Below are 26864 nucleotides of genomic sequence, written 5' to 3' on the forward strand. Positions count from 1 at the left end.
GGCGCCTTTGCCCCGCGAGGCCGGCGCTCGCCGCGGGCGATCGGAGCCGGCCGTGACCTTCGCGTTCTCGGGGCGGGGTTCACCGAGCGGGGGGCGCAGCGTGAACCAGCTCCGGAGGGTGAATCTCTAACCTCCTGGGAGGTTTTCTAGAACCTCACTCGGCTCCGCTCGGCGAGCTGCCGGTGTCGCCGCTCAAAGTCAGATCTTGCCGGGCAGGACCGGCCAGGCTAAGGCGCCGTGGGTCCATCTTACAAAACACAGCCACATTGTAAAGATCCTGTACTTGAGGTTTTTCTCTTGAAATTTAAACACTAATTCCTCCTCTGAAATAGATTAAGGGAGGTTTTTTGGCTTTTTTCATAAAAAGAGATCCAAGGAATGTTTTATAAGCTTGTGCAAAGCCCCCGTTTTCGAGTTTGCATGCTCGTCATTTCTGACGGTGTCTGGCCTGCTGGCCCGTTCGGCCTGGCAAGAGCTGTCCGGCCGGGGGGTCGCCCGGGCTGCTGAGTCACGGGGCGAGACGGCCCCAGTGTTGGGGGTTTCTGTTCTCTGCACTCCATGCTAAGGTGGCTGCACACGGGACCCCAAGGTAAGGGCTCCTGGGCCGTCCCGAGTGTACGTGCAGCCGGGCACTTGCCCGCTGTCAGCCCAGCGCGCAGGAGGGGCCCCTTGTCACGTGGAGCCCGCAGCTGCCCTGCCAGGCGCGAGTCCGGGCTTGGACTCGTGGCTGAGGCAGCACTTACCCTGTCTGCCTGGCTCTGGTTCGACTGCCGCTTGTTTACCTCTGCACAGAGCCTTGGTGGCCCGAGCTGCAGGCCTTTGCTTGTACCCTCTGGGGCCAAATGCTTTTTCCCGAGGAGTTCGCGGCAGAGTGGGTTGATCCTGCTCCCTCTTATCCCTTGATCCGTTCCAGAGTTGTTGCTAGCAGGATGCTTGCATTGGCCTTTCTCGTCCCCGGAGCTGCACTGCTACTGAAGTGCAGACGGGAGATGCAGGCTGTGGTGGTGCGGTCGGGGGTGGAGGGGCGCGTGGCTGCCCTGGGGGACCCTCTGTCTTCAGCTCAAGGCGGCAGTTGAGTAAAGACCTTGCCCTCGGAGGCTGCAGCCGGTAATGATTTGTGCTCCCCCCCTTACCGCTGTATGTGCCACTGGTCAGATGGCTCTGTTGTCATAGGCAACGCCCCGTGGGCACAGTCGTATGAGGAGCGGAAACACTAGTATTTCTTTTGGAGGGGGGTGGGAGCGTCATGCACTTTTAGGATCTGAAGGGGTTTCAGACGTTCAGATTCTAGCCCGACACCTGCATGTTACAGGTGGTCACGGTGAAGTCCAGACGTTAAGTGGAAAATAAGGCCAGCAGCAGCAGCAGCAGCGAAGGGGAGATCAGGGACTCTGCGTGAAGTGCCGTTGGGATGCCTGGCGCCCGAGTGACGGGGCGTGCGTCAGCCCAGGGTCCGGGATGCCGGACAGCCTGGCACAGGGAAGGTCCAGGGAAACTGAGTCCTGTTGGAAGCCAGGAACTGGATTATCGACCAGGTGACCAGATGCTCACAGTGCCTTGCTAGTCAAGTCTCTTTGGCTCCTCTCCCGCCTGCCCTGAGAAGCTTTTAAACGTAAACACAGCAATTTCTGAACGCCGTCCTGACAGAGAAAGAAGCCCTTTCTGTGCTCTGGGTGCTCATCTGCATCCCGACTAGGGTATGTGGACGGCCTTGCGCACATGGGGCCCTGAGCTTATGCTCCACGCGGGGCTCTGCTGGCTGTGGCCAGTGAGTCAGCGCTGGGGTGGAGGCCAGCGGTGAGGCTCTCAGTAGAGGCAGGAGGTCAGATGAATTTTTTTTTTTAAACAAAATGAGAGAATAAATGGAAACTAAAATGGATTAAGAACTTAAAAATGTTGGATTGTATTTGATTTCTAAGGCAGACCTATCACTTTTTTTCCGGAATGTTACCTAAGTATTTGTAGCCTAGGCTTTCTGCTAATCTACCTTGTTTGGAGGGGAGGTTAAGATTTACTTGCTGTGTGTCTGGTTAGCAGTGTAAATTACAAGCGAGGAGAGGAACATACAAAAATTAGGGATGGGGGCCAGGGGCATCCCTAATGCCTGTCATCCTGCCAGTCTGGAAGGCCAACGTGGGAGGATCGTTTGAGGTCAGGAGTTAGAGACCAGCCTGAGCAAGAGTGAGACCCCGTCTCTACAAAACAGAAAAATTAGCTGGGCGAGGTGGCTCACACCTGTAGTCCCAGCTACTGGGGAGGCTGAGGCAGGAGGATCACCTGAGCCCAGGAGTTGGAGGCCACAGTGAGCTGTGATGACACCACTGCGCTCTAGTCAGGGCGACAGTGAGACTCTGTCTCAAAAAAAAAAGAGGGGGCCCCAGGACCTTTGGCTGTTCTGAATTGTGTCTTTAAACTGGTAAACGTAAGTGCAGCGTTTTCCTGAGTTCCGTGAGTTCTAGCAAATTATCGAACCTGAGGGGGTTTATGAGAACCCCTAAATATGTAGCTGCCTGCGCAGAAGTGTGGGGACCTGGACACCGCATTTTCGGCCTTCATCTGAAGTGGGGGCACCTCGTGGGACTGAGCCCTTCCCTTGGGGTCTGACGCTCGCTCAGTGGTTGGAACTGAAGTGCTGGGCTTGCAGCTGCCGTGGGGAATGGGCGCCCGCGCTGGCGTCGGGAGTCGTGTCGAGGAAGAGACGCCGCCCCCTCGGACCCCACGTGCGTCAGACACCCGAGAGGTCTGAGCAGCACCTCAACTTAGTAAAGGCGACTGGGCCGGGCCCACTGGAATCCGAGCCGCAGATTGGGCCTAGGGAAACGGAACTGCCGTGGCCCTGTTGTGGGAGGGCGGGCGCCACGGTCCGAGTTTTGTGACGCTGGTTCAGCGTCGGCGGACGCCTGCGTAGTCGAGAGCGCTTGCGAGGGTGCTGCTGTGTGCCGGCCTCTGGGGCAGCGGCCTGGGCTTCCCTCCAGGGACCCCCGCCCTGCCTTCCCGGCACTAGTGACACGCTTCGTGTCGGCCAGCACGGCTGGCGGCCATGCGAGAGGCTGAAGAGAAAGATCACGCGCTCATTTGAGAATCTGTCATCGTTTCGCTAGCAGCTTCCCGGGGGCTGCTGACGGCGTCGGCCGCAAATCTCCATTTCACTCCTGGGCCTTCGACGTGCTCTTCTTGGTTAGAAAGACGCGTACCTGCAACGAGTGGCCTCGCTGGGCAGCGGGCCCAGTGCGCGGGCGTCGCACTGCCTGCCTCGCTGCCGGCGGACACGCTGGCTCCGTTAACAGGCTGCTCCGTTTCCCTGTCGTTGCAGGTGTCGCTTGGCGCCTGCTGGGTTAGGGACAGACGGCAGCTCAGGGTGGTCACTGCACTTAATGAAATCGCAGTGACTGCAAAATCAGTTCACTCAGTTCTCGCGTGTACGTCTCTGGTCTCCTACCGTCTGCCTGCTCCCTGTCCCGCTGCCGTCCGCCTCCGTCACCGGCAGGGCTCTCCCCCAGCAGATCGGTTCTAGATAAGCAGGCCTGCCGCGCGGCGGCGGCGTCCGGGCTGGGAGCAGCCGTGCACGTGTGCGCGCTTTCTGGGGGGAGGCGCCGCAGACGCTGTGCTCAGTGGGTGGTGTCTGTTTCTGAGCCTACGTAAAAATTGAATCCAGGTGGATTTGAAATCTAAATGTGAATGTCGAACAGTAGAGTTGTTTGAAAATAAGAGACTAGCCTCAGCTTAGGAAGGATTGCTAAATTCGACTGAATTAAGATCAAGAACTCTATGTCAGAGGACGTGGGAGTGAAGAGGCCCCGCCAGGCTGACGGTTGAACGTACGTCGGTGAAGTACGTGTCCGGGGACGGAGAATTCCTGCGCACGGAGACAGCCAGGAGAAGGGAATGAGGGATTCCAGCAGCCAGGTTCACACACGCGTCCAGATGGCCGGCACACGTAAAAACGCGTCCGCCTCGTCAGAAACCAGAACTGCCACGTGAGCCACACGAGACAAGCCGTGCGAGTGCCGGCTCCCCCACGGAGGTCTGTCCGAGGGACACTTGGAGGCGGCTCGCTCTCCACAGGCCACTGGGGTCCGAAACGGCCTTTGTCCCGTTCAGAGCAGATCAGTCCTGTTCCCGAGGAACACACGGAGCAGCGGTCACGCGTGAACTCGCAGGGCCTCGGCGTCAGCGTGTGGTGCGGGCGTGTGGGGACAGTTAGACCTTTTTAAGACGATTTTAAATCCCTTAAGCTTATGTTGATACTGGCCTTTCGCTTTTAAAAGTTGCGCACAGGCAAGTGTCCCGTCTGAGTGGTGGCTCAGCAGACTTCGGAACGTTTGCTGGGGACAGAGGACAGGCGGTGCATCGTCTCATCATCCCTCCCGTGCCCAGGGAAGTGACAGCAGACCAGTGACTGGCACAAAAGGGCCGGAAGTGGGTGCAAGGGAGGGCTGTTGCCGTCGGCACCTCTGGAGACGGAAGGTGGGCTGGTGGTGGGCTGGGGTCGGGTCCCAGAGCCGCTGGAAACTCAGACTCCGCCCCGGCTCTGCCCCGCCAGGCTCCTGGGTGGAGTTGCACTTCAGCAGCAGCGGGAACGGGGGCGGCGTGCCGGCCTCGGTGTCTGTTTACAACGGCGACATGGAGAAGATACTGCTGGACGCCCAGCACGAGTCTGGACGGAGCAGCTCCAAGAGCTCCCACTGCGACAGGTAGGTGTGAGCGTGTGTCCCGGTGCCCGCGTCCCGGCACGTGAGCGCCATGAGCCACGCGGGGCTGCTGAGGACGGGTGGGGGCCAGGTCGGGGGTGTCCGCCGCTGCAGTCCTTGCCGTCGGTGCGAGGACATGACCTGGGGCTCTGTCTGTGGCAGGACCACGTGAAAGCCGGGGGCAAACGGACAACAAACAGCCCCGTCCTATTGGCCACCTTGGTAAAGTGGGTCAGGTCCGCGGGGTTCCTCGTTAGCACCACCTAGAGCGGAGCCCAGGTAACGTGGCTGAGTCAGTGACCAAAGGTCAGGTGCTCTCGAGGGCTGTGTGACAGACCAGGGAGGTGGCGGGTGACAAAGCCAGCCACCCACCAGCTGTTCTTGCCTCCTCCCCAGGAGACTGCCTTCTGGAGGACCGGGGGACAGTTTGGCCCTGGCCCCACGCTGGGGAGAGGGAAGCCACGTCCGCTGGCGAGAGCCCTCCTTCCCCGCCGAGACAGCTCCCCGCCGAGACAGCCCCCCGCCCCCGCCTTTGGGTGTTTGCTTCTAATGATAGCATGTCAGCGTGACGTTCTGTTTTTCCATTCTGTTCACATCCTTGCCAAAGCCCACCTCGCTCGCAGACGCCACAGGATATTAATAGAGCTTCCGAAACAGACACCCATAGCATTGGAGAGAAGAACAGCTCTCAGGTAAGCTGGAAGGAGAACGTGCAGCTGTAAACACTTGTCATCTCCTGGCACAGTAAACAGTTTCAGATGTGACGGAGTAAACTCTGGCTTCAAGGGTGTCCACTGCCTTTCCTTTTTTTAACTCTGCGGGTGGGAACATCCCGGCACACACAGGCCTCGCTCAGCTGGCCAGAGGGCCCGAGGCGCAGCACGGCCCCTGCCCCGCCTGCATCCAGGGACACGCGGGGGCCGTGGGGTCCCTTGTGTCCGCAGCCTGAGGGAGCGAGTGGCCGTTGGGAAGGGTGGCTGAGGGCCAGTGACGGGGTCGTCTTTCTTCCTTCTTGGTCGTCGGCTGGGCGAGTGGACTTTAACATCCGGGAGCTGCTGGGTGAGGCGGTACCTGCAGGGTCGCTCGGGGCCGCTCCGCCCTGTGGTGTGATCGCGATTGCCTGTCCGGGTCACACCCACGGTCCCGAGACGCTTGCTGACTGGCGCTCCAGTCGCCAGGCACTAGTAGCTCACCAGCCTGGTGATTTCCGTGTGCGGTCACTTCTCTGACGACTCGGTATTTAACGGGCCTTTCCCATCAGGCGCGTAGCATGTTGAGGGGCACAAAACCTGCTGGCGTCAGTCTGAGGAAGAAGCGTACCTGGCTTTTGGCCTTAGTTTTCCAGGAATTTTTTCTGTATTTGTTCCCAAAGCTGTCTTAGGAAGCACGGGCCCCTTGGGGCCAGTCCCCTCCCTCCGGTGCTAGTTTTCCCGGAGGCCGCCTTCACCGGAGCCTCCTTATCCGGGCCCTGCCAGGACTCCACAGGCCTCCAGAGCGCGGCAGGGCCCGGCGGTGGGCGCACCCAGGCGTGGGGCCTGCTCCTGGGCGTTGGGGCCCGTGTCCGGCTTTGGTGCACCCAGACGTTTGGTAGGTTGGGTAATTAATTCTAGAGTGTTTTCACTATTTCAAACGATTTTTCTCCCCTATTTTAAAAAGGAATTACATGTACAGGTATAGAATTGTGAAAATCCAAAAAAAGTAGAGAAAAACACTTACATTCCCACATTTTAAAATGCCTTTTAATTAACATTCTGTCCTGTTACATAACTTTGAAAGTGTGGCAGCAACTGTAGTTACATAAATTCCTGCACCCTCCCTCCTCCTCCTCACGAGAGCGTCTCTCCGACGTGCTGTGCTGTGTCCCCTTCACTTGGTCACACCCGTGCTAAGCCATTTGGGTTGTTTTTCTTTTCTCTGTCACAGCCAGTGCTGTGTCACCACCTCTGTCTTCGGGTCACGTCAGTTCCTTAAGATGGTGTTTGCAGCTCTGAGTGCCGCTGGAGCCTCAGGCCCGCGGGGGCCCGCACACGGGTGGCCGTCGCGCGGCGCGGTCTGGCCGCAGAGCGGGGGGCAGGCCTGGAGCTGGGTGTGCGGCGTGGCCGCGCTTGGTCCCCGAGAGGAGGAGTGGCCCTCTGGGGTCTGCGCCTGGCTTGCTGGTCTGACGCTCGGTGGGAAGAGGGTGCTTTCTGGTGTGACTGCGAGGATTTAATCGGCTTAAATTGCTTTGCTTGGTCGCAGTCGGAGGAAGATTATATTGAGAGAAGGAAAGAAGTGGAGAGCATCTTGAAGAAAAACTCAGACTGGATATGGGATTGGTCAAGTCGGCCGGAGAACATTCCCCCCAAGTGAGTGTTGGCAGGGTCGGGGCCTTCCCCCGAGGGAGGACGTGCCGACCGACACGGCGTGTCTTCTGCCGCAGGGAGTTCCTCTTCAAACACCCGAAGCGCACGGCCACCCTCAGCATGAGGAACACGAGCGTCATGAAGAAGGGCGGCATATTCTCGGCCGAATTCCTGAAGGTCTTCCTTCCGTCTCTGCTGCTGTCCCACCTGCTGGCCATCGGATTGGGGTAGGTGACGCCGCCGTCTGGCTCCTGCGCGGCGTGTCCTGGGCTGGTTCGGGGTCTCGGTGATCATTGTTAAGCTTCCTAGTGAGGTACAGGAGGTAAGTTACAGTCCGTGTGTCTTCACAAACACGCCCACGAGGTCACGTCCAGGTCGGGAACGGGAGCGGCTGCAGCCCCCGCAGGGCCCACCCGCTCCGGGGCTCCCCTGGGGCAGCCGTGGCGGAGTCTCCGCCAAGGAGGCTGCCTGTCGTTGCACGTCGTGTCGCGGAGCAGGAGCAGGAGCCTGCGCTGACGTCCCCGTCTGTGTTGTGTGTGGTTTGGTCGGTCTTTCCGCGGGGCGGACCCGTCCCTGTCCACTGCACGTGGAGGGTCGCAGTGACTCGCTACTCCTGCTGGGGGGCAGATCGTGCTGTTTAGCTGTCCGCAATGTTGGAGCAAGTGCGGCTTCCAGTTTTCTGGCTGCTGGTGCTAAGTAGCTCTGCAGAAACGTAGTGGGAGAGCAGGTGAGTGCGCTGCGAAGACCTCAGCGGAACCGACGCTGAGGGAGCCCAGGGCCTCTCGCCACGCCCATCTCCGCCCAGGTGGCGCCTCAGCAGCCTGGCGTGCAGCGTGCCGGGGCTGCAGGGTTGGGACGGGCGGGGAGGCTGCCGTGGGCTTCTGTGTGGGGCGGGAGGACGCGGGCGCGGCAGCTGTAGCACGGCCGCCCTTCCCCAGAGCCAGCACTGTGGCGCCTGGGCCGGTCTGTTTTCTGTCTTGGCGCACGTGGGACCTTGGGGGTCTCTGAGCAGGTTACACCCAGCTCTGTAGCTCTGGGGGAGGTGACAGCATAGTTCCCTTCCCTGACCTCGATTCTGGACCCCAGACCCAGGGGCTCCTCACAGATGTCACCTTGTTCAAGATGGAGTTCAGTCCACTTGGTTTCCTGGACCAGGCCCCAGGTGCGCCCTTGTCCCCAGCTCGCGCCTCCCCACGTGCGTGGCTCTCCCCGGGCTCGCGCCTGCCCTCGCCCACGGCCCTGTTGCCTTTACTTTGGCCGGTGCGCTGTGGGGTCGGGCTCGTGTGCGTCCGTGGCACCGTGGAGTTTGCTAGAGACCGGCCTCCAGAGCCTTTTCCAGAACGAGCAAGCAGAATCTCTGCATTGTAAACGTCCGGCTCAGGCCTTCTTTTCAGGGTGGAGCTCCGCAGCCCCTTCCAGGTTCTCAGAGCCTGACGGTGCTGTTACCCCCTCCCCCCAAAAAGCCCTCAGCAGCCTCCCTGTCAGGGTAAGATCCACCCGGAAACCTCCCGAGCTGCGCCCCGCAGCCTAATTCCTGCTGCCCACGGCCTGGCCAGGCAGGCCTCTGTTCCCGTCCCCTTTCCTGCAGCCCGTCCCCCTGCTTCCCTGAGAGATGCCAGCTGCGTCAGCTCGAGCAGTGCGGCGGGGAGCGTCTCCGACACCCCTGCGGCAGGGCTGGGGCACCTGGACTGCGAGGGCGGGGCTTTGAAGACAGTAAGGGACGCAGAGGCTCTCTGCATAGTGACCCACTTCTGATTGGCTGGTCTCTTACACCTGCCTTTAGCACAGGGCACTGTAAGAACAGAGTTGGCTGTTTTTCTAAATTAGAGTAATATAAGATACACATTGATGAGTAGAACACTTGGTGAAAGCTTACAGATTTGTTACCAGCGTTTTATAGAACGCATTGAACAGCCAGTCCCCTTCCAGAAGCAACAGCCGCAGTGAGCTCCCCGTTTCTGCTGTGCAAAACCAGTTAATCGCAACACGACTTTAACTGCTAATTACTTTTTCTGTTAAGGATCTATATTGGAAGGCGTCTGACGACCTCCACCAGCACCTTCTGATGAAGAATTGGAAGCCAACTCTGTCCACACAGCGGGGATTTCTATCTGAGCTTGCAGCACAGCTGACTGAAGAGCTGTCGTGATCCTTGGGTGGCTGCATAGCTTGTGTTTATCTGCTCTGTAAATGCTGTGTTTCTTTTAGTAAAATGAAAGAACAGACACCAGAACCATGCTGACCTATAAGTATACCTATGGGATCAATTAATAAGCATGTCAGACTGATTATCTACTGTAACAATTTGGTAGTGAATTTTATTTGGATATTAGATACTAAACATAAATAATTTTAATATACTAGTTATGATATATGTAGTATTTTAAAAATTACCTGTAACGTTAATTCAGTTAAAACACTTTCCATTTCAAAAGAATGGATAACATTGGTATTACAATTACTACTTTAAGGGGTTTGTCTAAAATAAATATTGTGGCCTTATATCGAAACTGTTGTAAAACGTACCGTGTCTGAGTGGATGCAGGTTGTCTACGAAGACGACATGCAGCTGTGCTCACTGTTCGTAGGCAGTGAAAGAAATCGGGACCGCTGCCCCACCCTGCACAGTCACACTCTGACCTGAGCTGGCCGCGCAGGGACTGCAGCCGCGCGGCCGCGTCTCACTCCTTGTCACTCTGGGCCGCCAGTTAACCTGTCATTTACACTCAGCTCGTGTGCTTTTAAGTTAGCTTTATTCTAAGTAAATCTGTGTCTACTGCAAAAGACTGGAAAATGAAAAAATAAATCTTTGCCAAATTCTTCAGAGACTGCTGTATTTACATATTGTTTAAAACGAAATGTCATGATCGCTTCTTGATTACACCAGGCCTGTTCCTCAGTGTCACATTCTTTATCTAGATATTTCTGTAGCATGACTACGTGTCTATTTTGTTTCACCTTTCCACAGTTAATTCAGATGTGCTAAAATAAAATCTCACATTTTAATTTTTTATTAAGAGGGTCTTGCTATGTTGCCCAGCCTGGTCTTGAACTCCTGGCCTCAAGTGATCGTCCCGCCTCAGCCTCCAGAAGTGCTAGGATTAGATTACAAGCATGATCCACCATGCCTGGCGGTCCTTGACATTTTAATTTTTGAAAAGTCTGTTTAGCTGTGAACTATTACCTTGGAAGCAGTAGTTCATAAGCCTTTCATTTGGAGGAAGCTGATAGAAGTGGCACCAGAATTCTCAAATGCAGCCTCGTGACGCTGTGAGGTCACACCGAGTCACACTGGCCCAGTGAGTTCCCTTTTGTGCAGAGCCAGCACGTGTCTCACGCCACACACGTCGACAGGGTGTGAGAGCTCTGAGTCCTGCCCGCCTGTGGTGTGGCGCCGGGCACCTGGGGCAGGTGCCAGTCACGCCTGCCCTCCCTGGCGGCGTTAGCCGGGCTGCCGGAGTGCTGTGGGTGAGCGTGACGGGAGAAGGAGAGTCGAGTTTTCTAGGGGATATTTTTTGTTAGACTCACATCGCGGGATGCATTTTACTCATTTGCAATGAAGAAACGAGTTCAGTACATGTCTGTGTATACGTGTCTGCATGTATGTTGTATACATACGTGTTACCTTTCAGGTAGGAAAACGGCAGTATAATAATTGAGCCTTTTCTTGAATAGTTTTTGCAAAATAGCCTTTTTTTCCTACTGTGAATACAAGTAACTGGCCACACCATTGCTGAGTAGTCGGTTTACAAAATGTTTAACATAATCCAAATAACTTTCAAAAAATTATCACTTGGCCACCACTTATCAATAAACGCAGTTTCCTGATGCAGTCAGTTTGCACTAACCATACAGCACGAGTTTGCAGACTGTAGAGTGGACACCTACACCTGGCCAGCAATGCATGGGGCCACGGCTCGAGGGGGATCTGGCAATGCCTTAAAGGCCACATATGTGCTTTCCTTTGGGCCCGAAACCCACTTCTAGGAATTTACCCCCAGGATAAACCTAGAAATTTGAAAATACACATGCACGAGGACATGACTGTATTACAAGTTTTGAGGCTGGGCACGGTGGCTCACGCCTGTAATCCTAGCACTCTGGGAGGCCAGGCAGGAGGATTGCTCAAGCTCAGGAGTTTGAGACCAGCCTGAGCAAGAGCGAGACCCCGTCTCTACTAAAAATAGAAAGAAATTAATCAGACAACTAAAAATACATAGAAAAAATCAGCTGGGCATCGTGGCGCATGCCTGTAGTCCCAGCTACTTGGGAGGCGGAGGCAGGAGGATCGCTTGAGCCCAGGAGTCTGAGGTTGCTGTGAGCTAGGCTGATGCCACGGCACACTAGCCCGGGCAACAGAGTGGGATTCTGTCTCAAAAAAAAAAAAAAAATTGAAACAGCTGAGGTGCTCAAACAGGAGAAAGAGACTGTTGTGAGCTCTGGTTCTGCCACACGAGTGTGGGTCTCTGCAGCTGCTCAGCACAATGAGGGGCAGTTCAGGGACCTGGTGGTGATTTCCAGGGTATACTAAGTTTTAAAAAAAAAAGATAAATGCAAAAAAGTGTATGTATCCCTAACAAAAGGGAAATAACGTTTGGTGGCGGGTGTTTGAACAAACTTGCAGTTTTTAAACCGTCCCCCCTAGTATTTTGACCTTTCAACGATGTCTGTGTTACTCTGGATTACTTGGCCTGTAGGATGAGGAGGACGTGATGTGGCCCCGGTTTCCGGGCCCACCTAACCTGGCACTACTTCCCGTCTCTCGGGGGTATTTGCTCTTAGAACCCAGCTCCATGCTGGGAGGAAGCAGGCGGCCCAGTGGAGAGGCCCACCCGGAACAGACGGCAGCCAGCACGCCCGCCATCCCTGTGTGGCCATTTCTGGCGACTCCAGCGCTGGGAGGACGACCCCAGCGGACACGGCCTGGAGTGGAGATGAGCCGGCCTTGCTGAGCCCCGCCCATGCTGCAGACTGGTGAACAAAAAAGGACTGTTTTAAGGAAAAAATAGTATCCTTTATGCAAAAAGGGAAGAGCTAAGGAAAATACACACTTATGCTCATTTGTGGCAAAAAAAAAAAAGGGGCAGCAAACAAGCAAGAAATGACATTGGTCACCTCACAGGGTTGGTGGGGACGGGAACATGCGAATGGGGTGGGAGTGTAACTGCATGACTGGCTCTTAGAACCACAGATACGCTGCACATACCGCCGAAATCAATACATAATTAAAACCATTTTGGGGAGAATCCGCGATAAAATACAAACAACAAGGAAACCTATTAGAAATAAGAGAACCACACTGAGCGGGTGGGGCAGCAAAGCACTGACCTGAGTACCTGGAAAACAGCATTTGCTCTGGATGCTACAAGGTTAAAGTAAAAATGTACTCTTGCTAGTAAATTTGTTTTTTGGGTCAGCAACTATGAAACCGTACACTAATAGTAAGTAAATAAATACATTGCGGACGATGAGAGCCTGGTTTCTCCCTGCTGGACAAAGGAGTTAAGGTGTGGGGGTGTCGGGTCTGGTCACAACTTGTGGTTTGAACAACAGGTGTGTGTGCACGTCCCAGCTCTGAGAGGTCAAAGGGCGAGGAGGCAGTGACCCTCCAGTGGCAATGAGCGCTGCCAGCCCCAACATCCTGCCCTCTAAGCCCGCTCTCCGATACAAGGAACCAGGGCGCATCTGGTGCCAGAAAGTGGGGAAATGCTCAAGAAACGGTGGCGGATCCAGACACAGGAGCCGGAGCGCCGTGAGGGAGCTCGCGGTGGCCCAGACTGGGACAGCTCGAGTAACGGAATCGCATAGTAGCTTTTTTGGCCGTGGAATGAAGCAGGTGTCCGTGAGTCTGTGGCGATAGGGAGCCACATAATGGGGGGCAGTTCTTCCTAACAGAGTTCAAGCTGCAGCACGCAACGACGGGACGTGGTGACCGCTGGCTCGCCGCGGGGAGTGTGGGGAAACGGTCGTGGCGGGGCCTGGGAGCCACCGTCCACCTCCTGACTTGACGTACGGAGGCCACGGCTCTCCTGTATTCTTGGCAAAACGCATCAGCGCAGTTTAATCACAGGAGAAGATCAGGCCAACCTACACTGAGAGAGATTATATGAAATAATCGTCTGCATCTTTCCAGAAGCATCCAGGAAGGGATGGAAGGCGGAGACGAGATGAATGTGGACCCTCGGGGACGCCGCGAGGGAGCCGGTGGTCAGGGAGGGCGCGGAAGAGCCGCCGCCCCGCTATTGATGGGGAGCTCCCGGGTCCCCAGGTGCTGGTGTTGCGGGAGAGGGTTATACGCTTTCTGGAACCTGTTTAAAATTGTTTCAAAGTAAACGGGAAGTGCACAGAAGACCGTTTTCACTCAGCGTGGCCCCTCGAGCAGGAGCAGCAGGGCTGCTGGGGAGGACGCAGGTTCTCAGGCCTGCACGGCCCCCCGCGGTGCCAGGTGGCCCCCGACAGCGACCAGTGAGGAGGCTGCTCACGTGGAGAGGGCGCCGGACACACCCAACAACGAAAAGCCAAACGACAGGGTGTACACAGGATGCTGCCTTTTCTGTAAAAATGAGGGAAAATAGGAATGCATGTTTGTGTTTGTATAAAAAACTGGAGTATGCCCAAGAAAGCAGTAGCAAAACTTATCCAGAGGGTCAGACGGAGGAGCAAGATTTTGTAAGAGACCTTGTAAGATTTTTCAGGCCTCTTGTCATGACAGAGCCCGTTTGTCATCTGTGGTGACTGCATCTTACTCTTGCTCTTCCTCAGTAAACCTCATTTTCGTGCTAACAAAAAAAAAGGCCAGTCGAGATGGCTCACGCCTATCATCTCTGGGAGGCCGAGGCAGGAGGATTGCTTGAGATCGGGGGTTTGAGACAAGCCTGAGCAAGACCGAGACTCTGTCTCTACTAAAAATAGAAAAATTAGCCAGGTGTGGTGGTGCTTACCTGTAGTCCCAGCTACTCGGGAGGCTGAGGCAGGAGGATCGCTTGAGCCCAGGAGTTTGAAGCTGCAGTGAGCTACGATGACGCCACTGCACTCTAGCCTAGGTGACAGAGCAAGACCCTGTCTCAAAAACAAAAAACAAAAAGGACATCCAGGTGTGTTCCTGTCCTGTGTGACCTCAAACAGCAGTCAGTGTGACACCACCACCTGCCCTGGACAGAGTCACGGCTGCTGCACCCTCAGGTCTAGGTAACGGCCGAGCTGCCAGAGGCACTGACAGCTAAAGCCTGGACCGCAGGCCGGTGACACCCCCTCTGCAGGTTCTTCAGTGCCTTCCCTTCCTCACAACTTCAGGGGTGCCACAGCTCGCCGCAGGTCACGGTCAAGTTCCGTGGCCTGCATGAGCCCCTGCATCCTGTGTGCAGCTGCGCCACGGAGGCCCAGCTGTTGCCGCGGCGGGTCCACCTGCAACCCGCAGCCGGACTGGCTTTAGGGAAAGCCCGGCCCAGCGCCCGAGAGCAGGAAGCACCCAGGAGGAGCCAGACCCCACTGCCCCCCGTGGCCCGGCCCAAGGTGCTGCCCCTCATCCAAATCCGCCTACACCCCGTCCACACTTGGCCGGGGCACCACCTGCAGAGACGCCCGCTGTGGGAGAGCACAGGCGGGTGTCTTTGCAGCGAGGGCAGGTGCCAAGGAGAGGGTGGTCAGGATGGGCCAGGCCCGCAGACGAGCTGCAGACCAGCGCCGGCAGGCGGGTCCGTAGCCCCCTCAGCTGCACACTTGGGAGCAGGAGCTCTCTGCACCTGTAAGGCCAAGGATTGCCGTCTCGCCTGCCTGTCGCAGCGCCCCCCCCCCACCCCAAAGCTCCCACCTGACTCCCTGGGCCTTCCTGGCACAGCACGGATGACACTGCTCCTGATGGAGACCGTCCGCACTCGACACCCACGACCTGGTCCTAGGGCCAAACCTGTCTCAGAGCAGTTCTCTGCGCACAACAGGCCCTTCCTGTTCCTTCGCCTGCAGCCGCTGGGAGGACGCCTGTCCCCGCCACGCCAACACTGCTGGTCCACGGACAGACACGTTTACGAGGAAAAGGGGTGTACGTGCCAATTCTGACACCCTTCTCGTCCCCCCCGTAAGACCGACAGTTGCTCCTGAGAAAGCAACACGGCAACACGCAGCCCTCTGGGCCAGGTGGGTCCAGCCTCGGCCCGCCAGGAACCGGACACCTGCCGACCAGGTGTGTCGCTGCTCCGGGGAGTCTCGGTGTTGAAAGCGGTCAGCTCTCTGCAGGTCGGACAGACAGACTCGCGCCGTCAGCTGCACTCCAGCTCACAGGTGCTGACGACTTGCGACTCTGAAGACCAGGCCTAGAGCACGATAAACCGGCTCACAGCAGCTCGGTTTCCTTCCGCACACGCGCGTCAGCTCTGCGTGCGAAGGAAGCTTGCTCAGCCAGTCCAGGCCGTCCGCCCAGGGACCACCAAAGCGTGACGTAAAACTGAAAAAAATTTCTGTAACTTTAAGCAGGAAAAGAAGAGAAAGTTTCAGAACAAGAAAAATGACACTTCATAAGCTTGAATATAAAAAAACTGAAAAATACAGGATTCTTACCTCATTGGGATAGAAAACGGCTTAAGTGGAATCGGCATATAAAAAGAACAAGGTAGAAACTTCGGTATCTTTTAAGTGTGTATTTCTCAGAGGTGAACCCTGCTTTTCACCAACGTGTCACTGCGTGGAGAGCACTCTGGAACACCACGCAGACCGCGGACAACCGCAGGAACGGCAGAGCGGTCGGCCGGTGGCTTCCGGAGCAGGGGCGCCAGGACTGCGCACGTCACACCCATGCCGTCACCGCCCGGCACACTGACCTTCCTCTCTGCCCTGCCGAGGCGCGCAGGTGGGTTTTCTGTTAGTCGGGAACATGTTCTCAAGTAAAGATGGAAAAAGTCTCCAAATACACAGTGAAATTCCAGTTAAACATTTAAAATTTATTAAATTTTTTGGTCAAAATAGTTGAACAAATATATACAATCCCATTTTACTAGAATTGTTTGTTTCTTAAGGACCAGGGCTGACTGACGCTTAAGCAACTCTGTCCACACCTCAGACTCTGTCCGTTGTCACACCCAATGTGCACTGTAAGAGTTATTTTTAAGTTAAAACAAAGGTACTTTTAGATTCTCAATTTCTAACAATGTGAACTAAAGTGGCATTCTGTTAACAGCAATTCAGGGTAATGACATTTTGTTCTTGCACATCCGTATCATTAGTAATCAAAATACAGCTTCATTTCAACAATGGCCAGGAGCCCCCTCCACCTCCCGGAGGACACGGACCAGGCTCGTGACAGATCCCGGGCAAGTGCTGGTCATCCCCCTCGGTACACTGCTGTGTCTGTCTTGGGGAATCCTGATTTCTGATATTGGAGATACTTTTAAAATGAACCACCGAGATGCTGGTGGCATCGCAAAATAAAATTGCTTAATTTTGCTGGTTTGAATTGCAATATGAAATTTTGCATGCACATAATTTTAGCAATACTTAAAAAGTTATTTCCTCCCAAAGTACTTTAAAGGGCTTAGGAAGAAAGCACGTTTCCAACTGTATGGAATTGGAGGCCTACTTTGAACCAGACGTTAATTTTATAGCAGCAATTGTGTTACCCTTCCTTGCAATTTGTCTCTCAGAGGTGGCCTCAGTTATGGCTTTTCCCAGACCTTACCTGGTGTATCAGATGGACTATTTTGACAGAAACAAAAGTTTGGCAGTTCGGGGGAAGATGCATTCAGAGTCTGAAGTGCTGCACATACTGTACCATCCTGCCAATGGAGGGCAAAAGTTTTCTAAATTGTTCCAAAGAATAATCCTGCACAATTTTATTGTATGCAATTAAAGCAAATAAAAAGACGATACTTATGTTTGGATTTAAAAACACTCCATATAGTGTGTTGCTTTTATTAAGTGGTTACGCCAGAGGTGCGACGGCAGAGTGGGTGAGCAAAGCCGCCGCGCCTGGGCACGGTGAGCCCGGCGGACGGCGCCACGCCGCACACGCGAGGCCCAAGTGCGATGGCAGAGGGAGGAGTTGGGGCCGGGGCGGGGGAAATTTGACAATAACTTTTCTCATGGATGTTAACCTTTTGGTCTATAAACTGAAAAGGAAGGCTCAGGCTTAAATAAATACATTTATCTTGAGTAATGGCCTTATGGAGCGACGGCCGTCCACACTGCTTCGAGGGGGCTTGCACGGGAGCGGCAGCGCCCACCCCGCCGCGCTGGGGCACAGCCGCGCAGGGACTCCAGCCAGGGCCGCTCCTCTCCGGCGTCCGTGGAGGGAAGGAGCAAGTGCATCACTGTTCTTAATGGAGCGGACAATGACGCCTTTTCTCTGACAGAGAGACGTCCGGCTTAACTATGCAAGGTGAGACTTGGTCCTCGAGTTAGCGCTCTAGTTGACTTTGTCCTGGAATATATACAAGTTATTGGTGGCGGCTACAGCGATAATGTTCTCCAGGGGGTGCCAGGCTGTGTGAAGGATCTTCTTATTGAAGTCCAGACTGTCCACACTAATCTCGTCTTTCTTTCTCTTACCCCCTGTACACACTTTCCGAGGCTTCAGGCTGGCACGGGGCTTGCTGTTCTCTCTCGAAGCTTCCAGGGTGACGTCCCTCCGCGCGTTTCTATCAAACATTCTGAAGAAGTTGTTGTAGGACCCAGTCATAATAGCACTGTCCAAAACGAGAAAAAGAGCAACACAAGTTACACGAGGCAGGCAGCAGGCCCAGACCCCAGCACTGGACACGCGGCGTGGACTGTTCTTGGCACCCTCCCTCCCAACACCGAGCATTTTCAGAGACAATGAACGAAAAACAACACAGGTCAGGAGAGACATGCAGTCAAGTCTCACCGAACTTCACATATCATCATGTCAGTAAGAATGAATTTCACAGTGTAAGAAAGAAAAAATGGATTCATCTTTTTTTTTTTTAGAGACAGGGTCTCTCGTTCTGTCACGCAGGCTGAATGCAGTGTCGTCTTCATAGCTCAGCGCAACTTCAGACTCCTGCGCTCAGGTGATTATCCCGCCTCAGCCTCCTGACTAGCTGGGACTGCAGGCAGGCGCCACTGCACCCAGCTGATTTTTCTATTTTCTGTAGAGATGGCATCTTGCTATGTTGCCCAGACTGGTCTCAAACTCCTGGCCTCAAGTGATCCTCCTGCCTCAGCCTCCCAAAGTGCTAGGATTACAGGTTTGAGCCACCGCACAGTCTCCTCCGTGTTTCTTAACAACTGATATTTTCCGTATCTGTGGTGCTCTGGTCTGCATTTCTTCTGTTTTCCTTTAAGTTCACTAATTCAAGATCTCTTCAACCAAAATGGATCTGCTGCTAACATGTAGTGATTTTCATCTATAGTATTTTTCATTTCTAAAAGTTCGATTTGATTCCTTTCCAAATCTCCTAGGTCATTTATATTTTTATTTTATTTATTTTGTTTGTTTTTGAGACAGGGTCTCACTGTCGCCCAGGCTAGAGTGCAGTGGTGTTATCACAGCTCACAGCAACCTCCAACTCCTGGGCTCAAGTGATCCTCCTGCCTCAGCCTCCTGAGCAGCTGGGACTACAGGTGCAACCACCACACCTGGCTTATTTCTTTTTATTTTCAGTAGAGATGGGGTCCTTGCTCTTGCTCAGGCTGGCCTCAAACTCCTGAGCTCAAGTAATCCTCCTGCCTCAGCCTCCCACAGTGCTGGGATTACAGGCATTAGCCACTGCGCCGGGTCTCCTAGGTAACTTTCAACGGTCTTGTGGTTCCTTGTTCAGGTTTTTGGTTGCTTCCTTTAATCTGTAAATATATCAAGCACTCTTATTTTACATCCTATATCTTACACATCTGAATTCTCAAGGGTTATAAGTTCTGTTATGGTTTCTGCTGACTTACTCATGGCGACTTTTTCCTACATGTGCTTGGTAATTTTGACCTGTGAGCTCACATTTAACTGATTTTCATTCTTCTGAGGAATCCAGAGACTTGGGTGTGCTGGGAGGAGCAACCCACCATGGGGCCAAGAAGCTCTGCATGTTCTTGCGGTGTCTGCCACGTGCGCCATTCTTAAGTGCCCTCCACCTGGGCCGCTTCCGGGGCTGTTTGCAGTGAGCAACCTCGAGGAGTGAGGTGACGCCCTGCCGCCGGCCAAAGTGCAGCTGCGTCCACTGCTCACTGTAAAAGCAGCGGGTTCTCTCAGCGTGCATCCACTATGCCAACCCCACGCTTGTGTGACACCTGCCTGGCCCCCGTGGGGAACCCGTGCCAACACAAGGACTCTGAAACGTGCCGTCTGCAGCCAACCTCCGGGAAACTGCAGGCAGCACGTCGGTCTGTAAATCTGGAAGCTGTCCCTCCGGATGCCCAGCACACGGCCCACTCGGAGGCATCAACTCCTCAGCACGAGGTTCTCCGGATCACGCAGCCAGCGCAAAGGCAAACGCCAAGTCCTCGTGAGGGCGCTACAGCTGCCCATCTCGGAGGAGTCCGGGCCATCCCAATCCAAGGTCTCCGACAGACAAGTTTCCCAGGCTCCACCTTCTTGCGTTCCACCTCCGCACCCTGTGTGGGCTGAGGCCGTAACTGCACGGCTGGGCTACAAGAACCCCGGCGGCAGGTTCCTATATCGGCTGGTGTCCCCAGGCCAGCCCGGGGCTTCGGAGTTTGCTGTCCGGTTTCAACTGTTTGTTCCTGGCCGTTGTGGAACTTTCCTTGCTGATTTGTGGGCCCGAGTGTGCATCTAGGAGACACTTGTACCATATCCTGCATATCTAGATGCTCGTGCCGAAGGGCTTCAGGATGTGCAGCTAATCACTTATTGCCAGTAGCAGAACTCCTCCTCACTTAAATTCCAAACAGAAATTCTCTTTTTCTTGAGAAGGGGTCTCGCTCTGTCACTCAGGCTGGAGTGCAGTGGCGTCATCACAGCTCACGGCAGCCTCGAACTCCTGGGCTCAGGCCATCCTCCTGCCTCAGCCTCGCTTGTAGCTGGGACCACAGGCATGCGCTACCACAACTGGCTAATCTTTTTTTAGAGACAGAGTCTTCTTATGTTGCCCAGGCTGGTCTCAAACTCCTGGCCTCAAGCCATCCTCCTGCCTGAGCCTCCCAAAGTGCAGGGATCACAGGCGTGAGCCACCGTCCCTGGCCAGAACAAAAAATCTATATAAAAATGATACAAGATAATTTCCCTCCATTATCTGAAATGTAATCTTTTTGTGTAATACTAAAGACACAAGTCTCGACAGCACGAGTATATTATCTTTAAAGAATGTGTACAAAACAACTCATCAGGGCAGCAGAACTACCACATCACAGATGACAGCATCAGCACTCGAGACCAGCCATCGCCACTTTCTGTCCGCACGCGGCACAGCGGGCTCTCCCCCGGCTACTGTGCGCAAGGAAAGGCAAATGGAAACGAGCCTTCCAGTGACGCCAGTCGTGTCCCTCCGCCTTCCTTCTCCCTCGCCTTGGGCATAATAAAAACTATCATGCATTTACTAAGCATTTTAAAAATAGCCAGCATGTACCTAGTGTCACGCTTATTATCTAAACACAGATGGAATCAGAAGCTACATGAGAAATTTACTCAGATACCCTATTTTCTGCACTTTGATGCTGCCATCAGGCAAACAGAGGCCTGGAAAACAACACCCTATCAGCGCCGTTCCTCCCACAGCTCTGGACCATAGCTCGCCCCCAGCGACCTTCCTCTCCGGGCACCGCGCGCGGCCCTGAGGACCAGCGAGCAAAGCCAGCAAGCTCTGGGTGCTCTCGCGTGCTAATGCAGGCCTTACCTATCCGAACCGTTCCAGCAACACTCAAACTTGTCGAAGATGCAGTCGTTTTCGTACAGAGAACAGAGCTTGCTGCGCAGGTACTCGTGGACCTGGTGGGTCTCGACCGGCCTGCTCTCCATGTTGAGGTCCCACACCTTCACCGACAGGTAGTCCCTGGTCATCATGTACCGGCCACTGTGACTGAACTTTACGTCGGATATGGACGAGATGATTTCTGAGAAGAAGGACCTACTGCTGGGATCTTCGGGTTCTTCAAAAACTGAAAAACAAAATAAAACATTTTCAGCTTCTGTTTAACAATCAGAGAATAATTCATTTAAAAGCTCAAGTAGGACGTGGCCCCCTCACTGAGACTCTGGAAGTGCTCAGCTACGTCTTCTGATCTTTGGCTCCCGCGGGTCGGAGATTCAGAGGAGATGTTCCAGCGCCAGGTACCACAAAGGACAGGCCCGAAGCACAGACACCCGAATCTCACCCAGGTCCGGAACCAGAACCACTGGACAAGGTCCTGCGGCCACCGTCTGAGAAAGCTCCTCAGGGCATCCTGGTGCAGCCCCGGTTCAGGGCCAGCGCGTCACCGTGCAAACGTCTTCAGGCCCCCACGGCACCAGGCCCGAGCACGTGACGGTCTATCCCACATAAGGCCACAGGAAGAGAGAAACAGCGCCGCGTGATCTTGCAGACGCAGTGCGCAGGCCTCTAGAAAGAGCCTGTGCTTTGGAGGGGCGACAGCGTGAGGGTCTGCTGGAGTGGTCCCACCAGCCACAGCCGGCTGGCAGAAGGGTTTGTCCGCAATACTGAACAGTCGCGTTCAATACGACAAAACTGAGTTCCGTTTTCAGAAAGACCTGGCGCTTCCTGAGCAGACCCTGCTTTCTGCTACAGTTCTGCCTTCTCTGAAGCGGAGTTCCCTCCACCTGTACCCGTGGCAGAGGGAGGTGTCCTGGCCCCATGGGGCCAGTGAAGTGCCCAGCACACTGCCTTGTCCCAGAGCTCAGGAAACCCCAGCCCGGGAGACACGCGCTTCCTCTACCGTAAGCTGCTCCAGCTTTCCCTTCTTTTCCACCTACGCCCATCCACAGAACCTCCTTTGCCATGACGTGAGAGCCTGCGTGTGTGTCAGCTCTGTTTCTGAAGTTAACTTGAAGCCAGCTGTCTACTCTGGATATGAGGGAAACCTGGCCGAGACACCTGTCACCCCACTGAGTGCCAGGGTTGACTCGGCCGATCAGGCTGACTGGGCAGGTGTCCCCTTCCTCCCTTAGCATTCCATGTGCGTCAGTCGAGGAGGGCGACCCTACCCGGTAGAGGGGACGTGTTCTTCGGTCAAGGGTATACAAGTAGCTGAGCTCTCCTAATAGAACCTCCAGACAAGCTCTCGAATAAATTACTCTGATGACAAATAAAACTGCTGGAATCTAAAATTATTTCTGCAAGGCCAATTGTTACAGAACACTCATTCTTCATTGCAGGAATTCTAACGGAAGTACACAGTTCTTAGAAACACACCTAGGCACACAGGCTGCTGAGCACCGGTCAGCGAGCGCACCCAGCCGGGGCGCTGCTGGTGCTGCTGCAGGTGACAGGGGCTCCAGAGCGGCCGCTAGGGACGTCCTTGCGAGAAGTGCCACAGGACGTGGGTCCGCCAGTCAGCAGGGGGGAAGGGCCAGCAACACTTCCAGGACACACGTCCCTGTCACCAGCACACACAGAATGTTCTATGAAGTGGAGCCCGTTCTTCAGGGCTAAAGATGCAAACAAAACCGAACTTTCCTCACCTAGATGGAACAGAGGCTCGGCGGATTAAACTGCTAGACCCTCAGTTTAGGGAACTGGCTTCCAATCCAAGAAAGCTCAGTGTGAGCAGGGCTCAGCCCAATAGTTGAAAATGGTTGCCGGTGGAACATGAACCGGCGGCCTCGCCCAGGTCCTAACGCGCTAAGGTGGAGGCAAAAATGGCTCCTGGCTGGTCCCAGTGCTGGGCGCCCTCTGACGAGGCCCTGGGAGAAGCTGACCTGCTGGCACCAAACCGCCGCCCCGCCACTGTGCGGAGCCTGCGGGGGCAGCACCCTGAGCGCCACCGCAGACACGGCCACATCCGGGCGTATGCGACAGAGGTGGGCGCCCTGTGGTCGCCAGGTGTGTGGGGACAGGAAGTAAGCTCTAAGCCTCTGAAGATGGGTCAGCGTCTGAAAAACAAAATTTGAACGAGACCTTACGGGCGCTGGGCACTTACACTTGGAGTGCCTGTCGCACAGGGCGGAGGAGCGCATGTCGCACAGCCGGACGGTGCCCTTGCTGCTGCTGTAGACGAGCACGTTGCACTGGTGCGGGTGGAACTCCGCCGCGGTGATGACCTCCGTCAGCTCCTCCATGTTGGCGGGCTTGATGTCGACGATGTCTGGAAGCGCGTGGTTAAGGCACAGTGCTCAGCTGTTCTCGACCAGCCTACGTTCAGTCAGACGAAACACGGCGTGAAACAATCCACGCGGGGGCTTAAGGGATGAGGTGAAGGAGGCGATTAGACACACGGGGCTCCAAGGAGCAGCCCAGTAAGAGGACTGAGACGACACGTTAACCAGACTCCAGGACCGTGCCGGGCTGAGGGGCAGAGCCAGACACGAGCGCTGCTTTATCCTGTCATCACTGCTAACTTCCACAGAAAACCTTTACTAGCAAGACCGCACATATTTAATGCTACCCAACACAAATGAGAAAAGCGCCACCCTCGCCAAACCCGTACTCCTCCATGTAACCACAGACACAGGAACAACACTGCCAAACGCCAAGAGCGTACAGTTCCAATCACTGACGTCAGAGCTCGTTCTGAGCAGCTAGAGCGATGCCAACAAAGCAGGCTGCCACATACAGAAAACATTCAACTGACAGTCAGGGAAGGGCGAGTCCAGCTGCGGGCTGATGTGAGTAGCAGGGCCCGGGTTTACCCTTCCAGCTGACGCAGCTGAGACCAGCAAACCGTGGGAACTGCAGCTCGTCACTGGCCCGGAGGGCCTGCAGACACACAGGAGAGCCCAGCTGCTGCCCGGCTTGCGGGCTGGGGCGTGTTCAGCCCAGCGAGGGAGGGGAACCCAGGTGAGCTAAGAGTCCAGGAAGCCGAGGCTACTGGAGTGCACAGGGCTGAGTGCCAGAGAGCTGCTCCCGGAGCAAGGACCCGAAGACCTCCAGGAGGCTTGGGGGAGGCTGGAGCAGTTCCAAGCCCACAAGGCGCAGCCGGGCAGGATATGGACAGTGAAGCAGGAAGGCGAGAAGCACGAGGCACAGGCGGGCGACGGCAGGCAGAGCAGGAATCAAGGCAGGGCTGGAAAGCAGCCCTGTGCGGGGACCGAGACTGCCCGGAGCCTGCCACAGAGGACCGTACAATTCCTACACGGACAGCCACGTCTCAGGCTGGTGACCGGGGGTCATTCTAATCTAACCCAGTATTTTCAATTCTACAATCTATTAGCAAATTTAGGGAAAAAGAAAACCAAGCAATGTTGATTTTAAAAATGTGCCCTATTTAAAACTGCCTTTGATGAAACCAGGCAGGCAATGGACTTCAGATAATCTCCATCATACGGACTTTTCCCAAAGGCAGAGAGAAGTTAGACTCTTAGGGACAAACACTTTAAATCACGGAAAACTTGCATCACAAGCTACTGTGCAGCAAACTGTATTTAAAAGATACTTTAAAATATTTACTCTGAGATGGAGGAGGACAAACGCATATGAGAACTAACTACTGGAAGAGCCGCCCTAAGGAAGACGCCGAAGGATACTAAAGCTTCTGTCTGTGATTTCTAAATGCCATAGGTTAATTCTCAGGTCATCTGCAGAAAGATATGTTTCATGATCACTATTTACTGAAATGGAATTTATATGATACGTGTGAGCATTTGCAAAGATTCGTCGTGGACTTGCTTCTACCATAAGGTCCATGGGCTTCAATATTGGGACCTAAAAAATGGAAGGAAATAGGAATTCAAAACAAGGATCACAACACATTAAACCAGAACACTTACAGTAGATAACAAACAGGGACAAATGTATATTCACAGTTAAGTAATAATTTTGTGCAGGTAGTACCCCCAAATAACTAGTTAACCGAGTTGTGAAAATAGGCTACAAAATGGAATACTGTCTGTTCCGAGTCTTTGCTCCTTGCTTCCTGCTGCAGAAAAGATGAGCTGGCACCCTAAGAGGCTGCCCCCAGGCGCTGAGGCCAAATGGCGCAGCTTCCCTCCCCTGCGTGGTCCCCCGTGGCCACAGCCAAGTCTTCCCGGGAGGCTCATGGAGACCCCCCCTTTGTCCCCTCTCCTTGTAGCTGGACGCACAGACCTTCTCTGCCACTGACTAGTGTCTGCTTCTCAGTACAGAACCGAGAGCCCCGACAGGTGTGGGCCTGGCAGAGAGCACGGCAGGGCCCTGGGCTCCACTTCTCCATCGGGTGCTGGCTTCATGGCGTGTCCAGTCTGTGAACACTCACGGAGCTGGTCACTCACACGGTAGGTGCATTTTTGGATATGTGTTATATATTATACTTCATTAAAGGTTAAAAAAAAAAGTAAAAGTTGCCCCCCGCGCCCCCCATCTCCGTGGCGAGTGCTGTGGTCAGGGAGGGCTCCCAGGGGCCAGGCCGCTACACTGAACTGGAGAAGGCGGAGAGGGAGGGGCCGCTGGAGGGCGCCTGTGGCCAGACGCAGAGGCAAGAGCTCAGCTGGGAGGAAACGTCATCATGTGAAAAGAAGGACAAAGGCCTGCGTCTCGCTGACGTCTAGCTGGAAGAAAAGCACAAGTTCTAAAATCAAAACAAAAAATAGCATTCTCTTTGCTATTTCTGTTATCAGAAACCAAAAGGGAGAGCCTTGAAAGGTAGGAGAACTCTCCCAACCGAGTCTTCTCTGGCCAAACTGTGTGACGATGAACTGGGAGGGCACAGCGAAGTCTCCTCTCACTTTGGCCCGGCCTGTGCTGACCAGGCCGCTGGCTCTCCAGAGCGAGAATGTCAGTTCTCCCACGTGTGGGATTAAAATCACACCTGCCGCAACCCTCCAACGCATGGCAGCTGTAGGCTTGTAACAGAAAGAGTCCTTCTTTCAATCATAGCCCTTTTCTGACACTAAAATGAGTTAAAAGAAAAAAAATTTAAATAGCAAACTTTCTAACTCTTACCCAGTTAAGTTCAGATAAATTAGTAGCCCATTCTGAACTTTTAGAGAGGTAAGAACTCAAACACAGACCTAAGCCAAGGTACAGAACTACCTGGCCTGTGACCTCTCCCCCCCACGCTGCGATTAATAAACCTGTGCTCTCGCGTGCCTTCACTTTGGCCGTCACTACACAGGTTTCATTTGGGCTAAGCCTATAAACGCAGCCTTGAATAAAACGGGGATTGAGCCCAATAAAGAATACAGTTTTTCCAAAGTGAGCACGTAAGCTCATGGGTGGTGGAGAGGTCTCAGCAGGAGGAACCTGGGTCCCGGAGATGGGTGTGCTCGTGGCGTGTGCACTTGGGCGGGAGGCGCTGGCCACAGGGGAGAGCGCACGCCTGCGGCACCCCAGGTCTCACTGTTTATTGCACCTCATTTAGCACCCGCACTCCACCTGCCGGGAGCAGTAAAACTAGCGTGACGGTCACCAATTCACAGATGCAGAAGCAGCAGCACCACACGGTGATTAGAAATCACCAAATTCTGGATCAAAACATCCTGGATCAAATTAGGGCGCTATCAACTTGATCTGGGCAAATGACACAGCTTTTCTCGGCCTCAGTGAGCTCACTGGAAATGTGGTGACAGCAACGCAAGAGGTCTGAGGCCACTCCTCCTGGGGAACACTCACCCCGACTGCACCCCGCAGAGCAGCGCTCAAGAAACAGTATCGGAACAGACCAAGCGCACGCTGGGCCCACTGGGTTCCCCACCCCGTGCCACCACTGCGGGGCAGGCCCCGGGAAAGGCTTCTGTGCTACGGGGTCCTCCCTGCGGCTTCCTCAACGGCTACACTTCGGCCTGTGTGCGCCCACCCGCTCTTCGCTC

The 26864-nt window shown here is 54.6% G+C and overlaps 2 protein-coding genes across 6 annotated transcripts in view; one reads left to right on the forward strand and one right to left on the reverse strand.

The window, feature by feature from the left end:
• Positions 1-4245: 4245 nt before the first annotated feature.
• Positions 4246-9538, forward strand: BNIP3 (BCL2/adenovirus E1B 19kDa interacting protein 3; the record flags this gene model as incomplete). Its single annotated transcript, XM_012658110.1, has 5 exons — positions 4246-4694; positions 5299-5383; positions 6930-7036; positions 7111-7260; positions 9054-9538. Coding segments are annotated over 5 exons (837 nt in total), but the record flags the coding sequence as incomplete, so codon positions are not given.
• Positions 9539-15998: 6460 nt separating this feature from the next.
• PPP2R2D (protein phosphatase 2, regulatory subunit B, delta) overlaps positions 15999-26864 on the reverse strand; it is a 39339-nt gene continuing 28473 nt past the window's right edge. For 2 of the 5 annotated variants that reach the window (XM_012658117.1, XM_012658119.1), the window contains exons 4-7: positions 24606-24656; positions 23063-23227; positions 20824-21085; positions 15999-17706 (exon numbers count right to left, since the gene is read on the reverse strand). In XM_012658117.1, coding sequence (XP_012513571.1) covers positions 17427-17706; positions 20824-21085; positions 23063-23201 — 681 coding nt within the window. In that variant the 5' untranslated portion in view covers positions 23202-23227; positions 24606-24656 and the 3' untranslated portion in view covers positions 15999-17426. Of the gene's footprint in view, positions 17707-20823; positions 21086-23062; positions 23228-24605; positions 24784-26864 lie in introns of all 5 variants that reach the window. The other 3 variants (XM_012658116.1, XM_012658118.1, XM_012658115.1) reach the window with 3 other exon arrangements.

This window comes from Propithecus coquereli, unplaced genomic scaffold (genome assembly GCF_000956105.1).
Source record: "Propithecus coquereli isolate 6110/MARCELLA unplaced genomic scaffold, Pcoq_1.0 Scaffold572, whole genome shotgun sequence".
Lineage (NCBI taxonomy): Eukaryota > Metazoa > Chordata > Mammalia > Primates > Indriidae > Propithecus > Propithecus coquereli.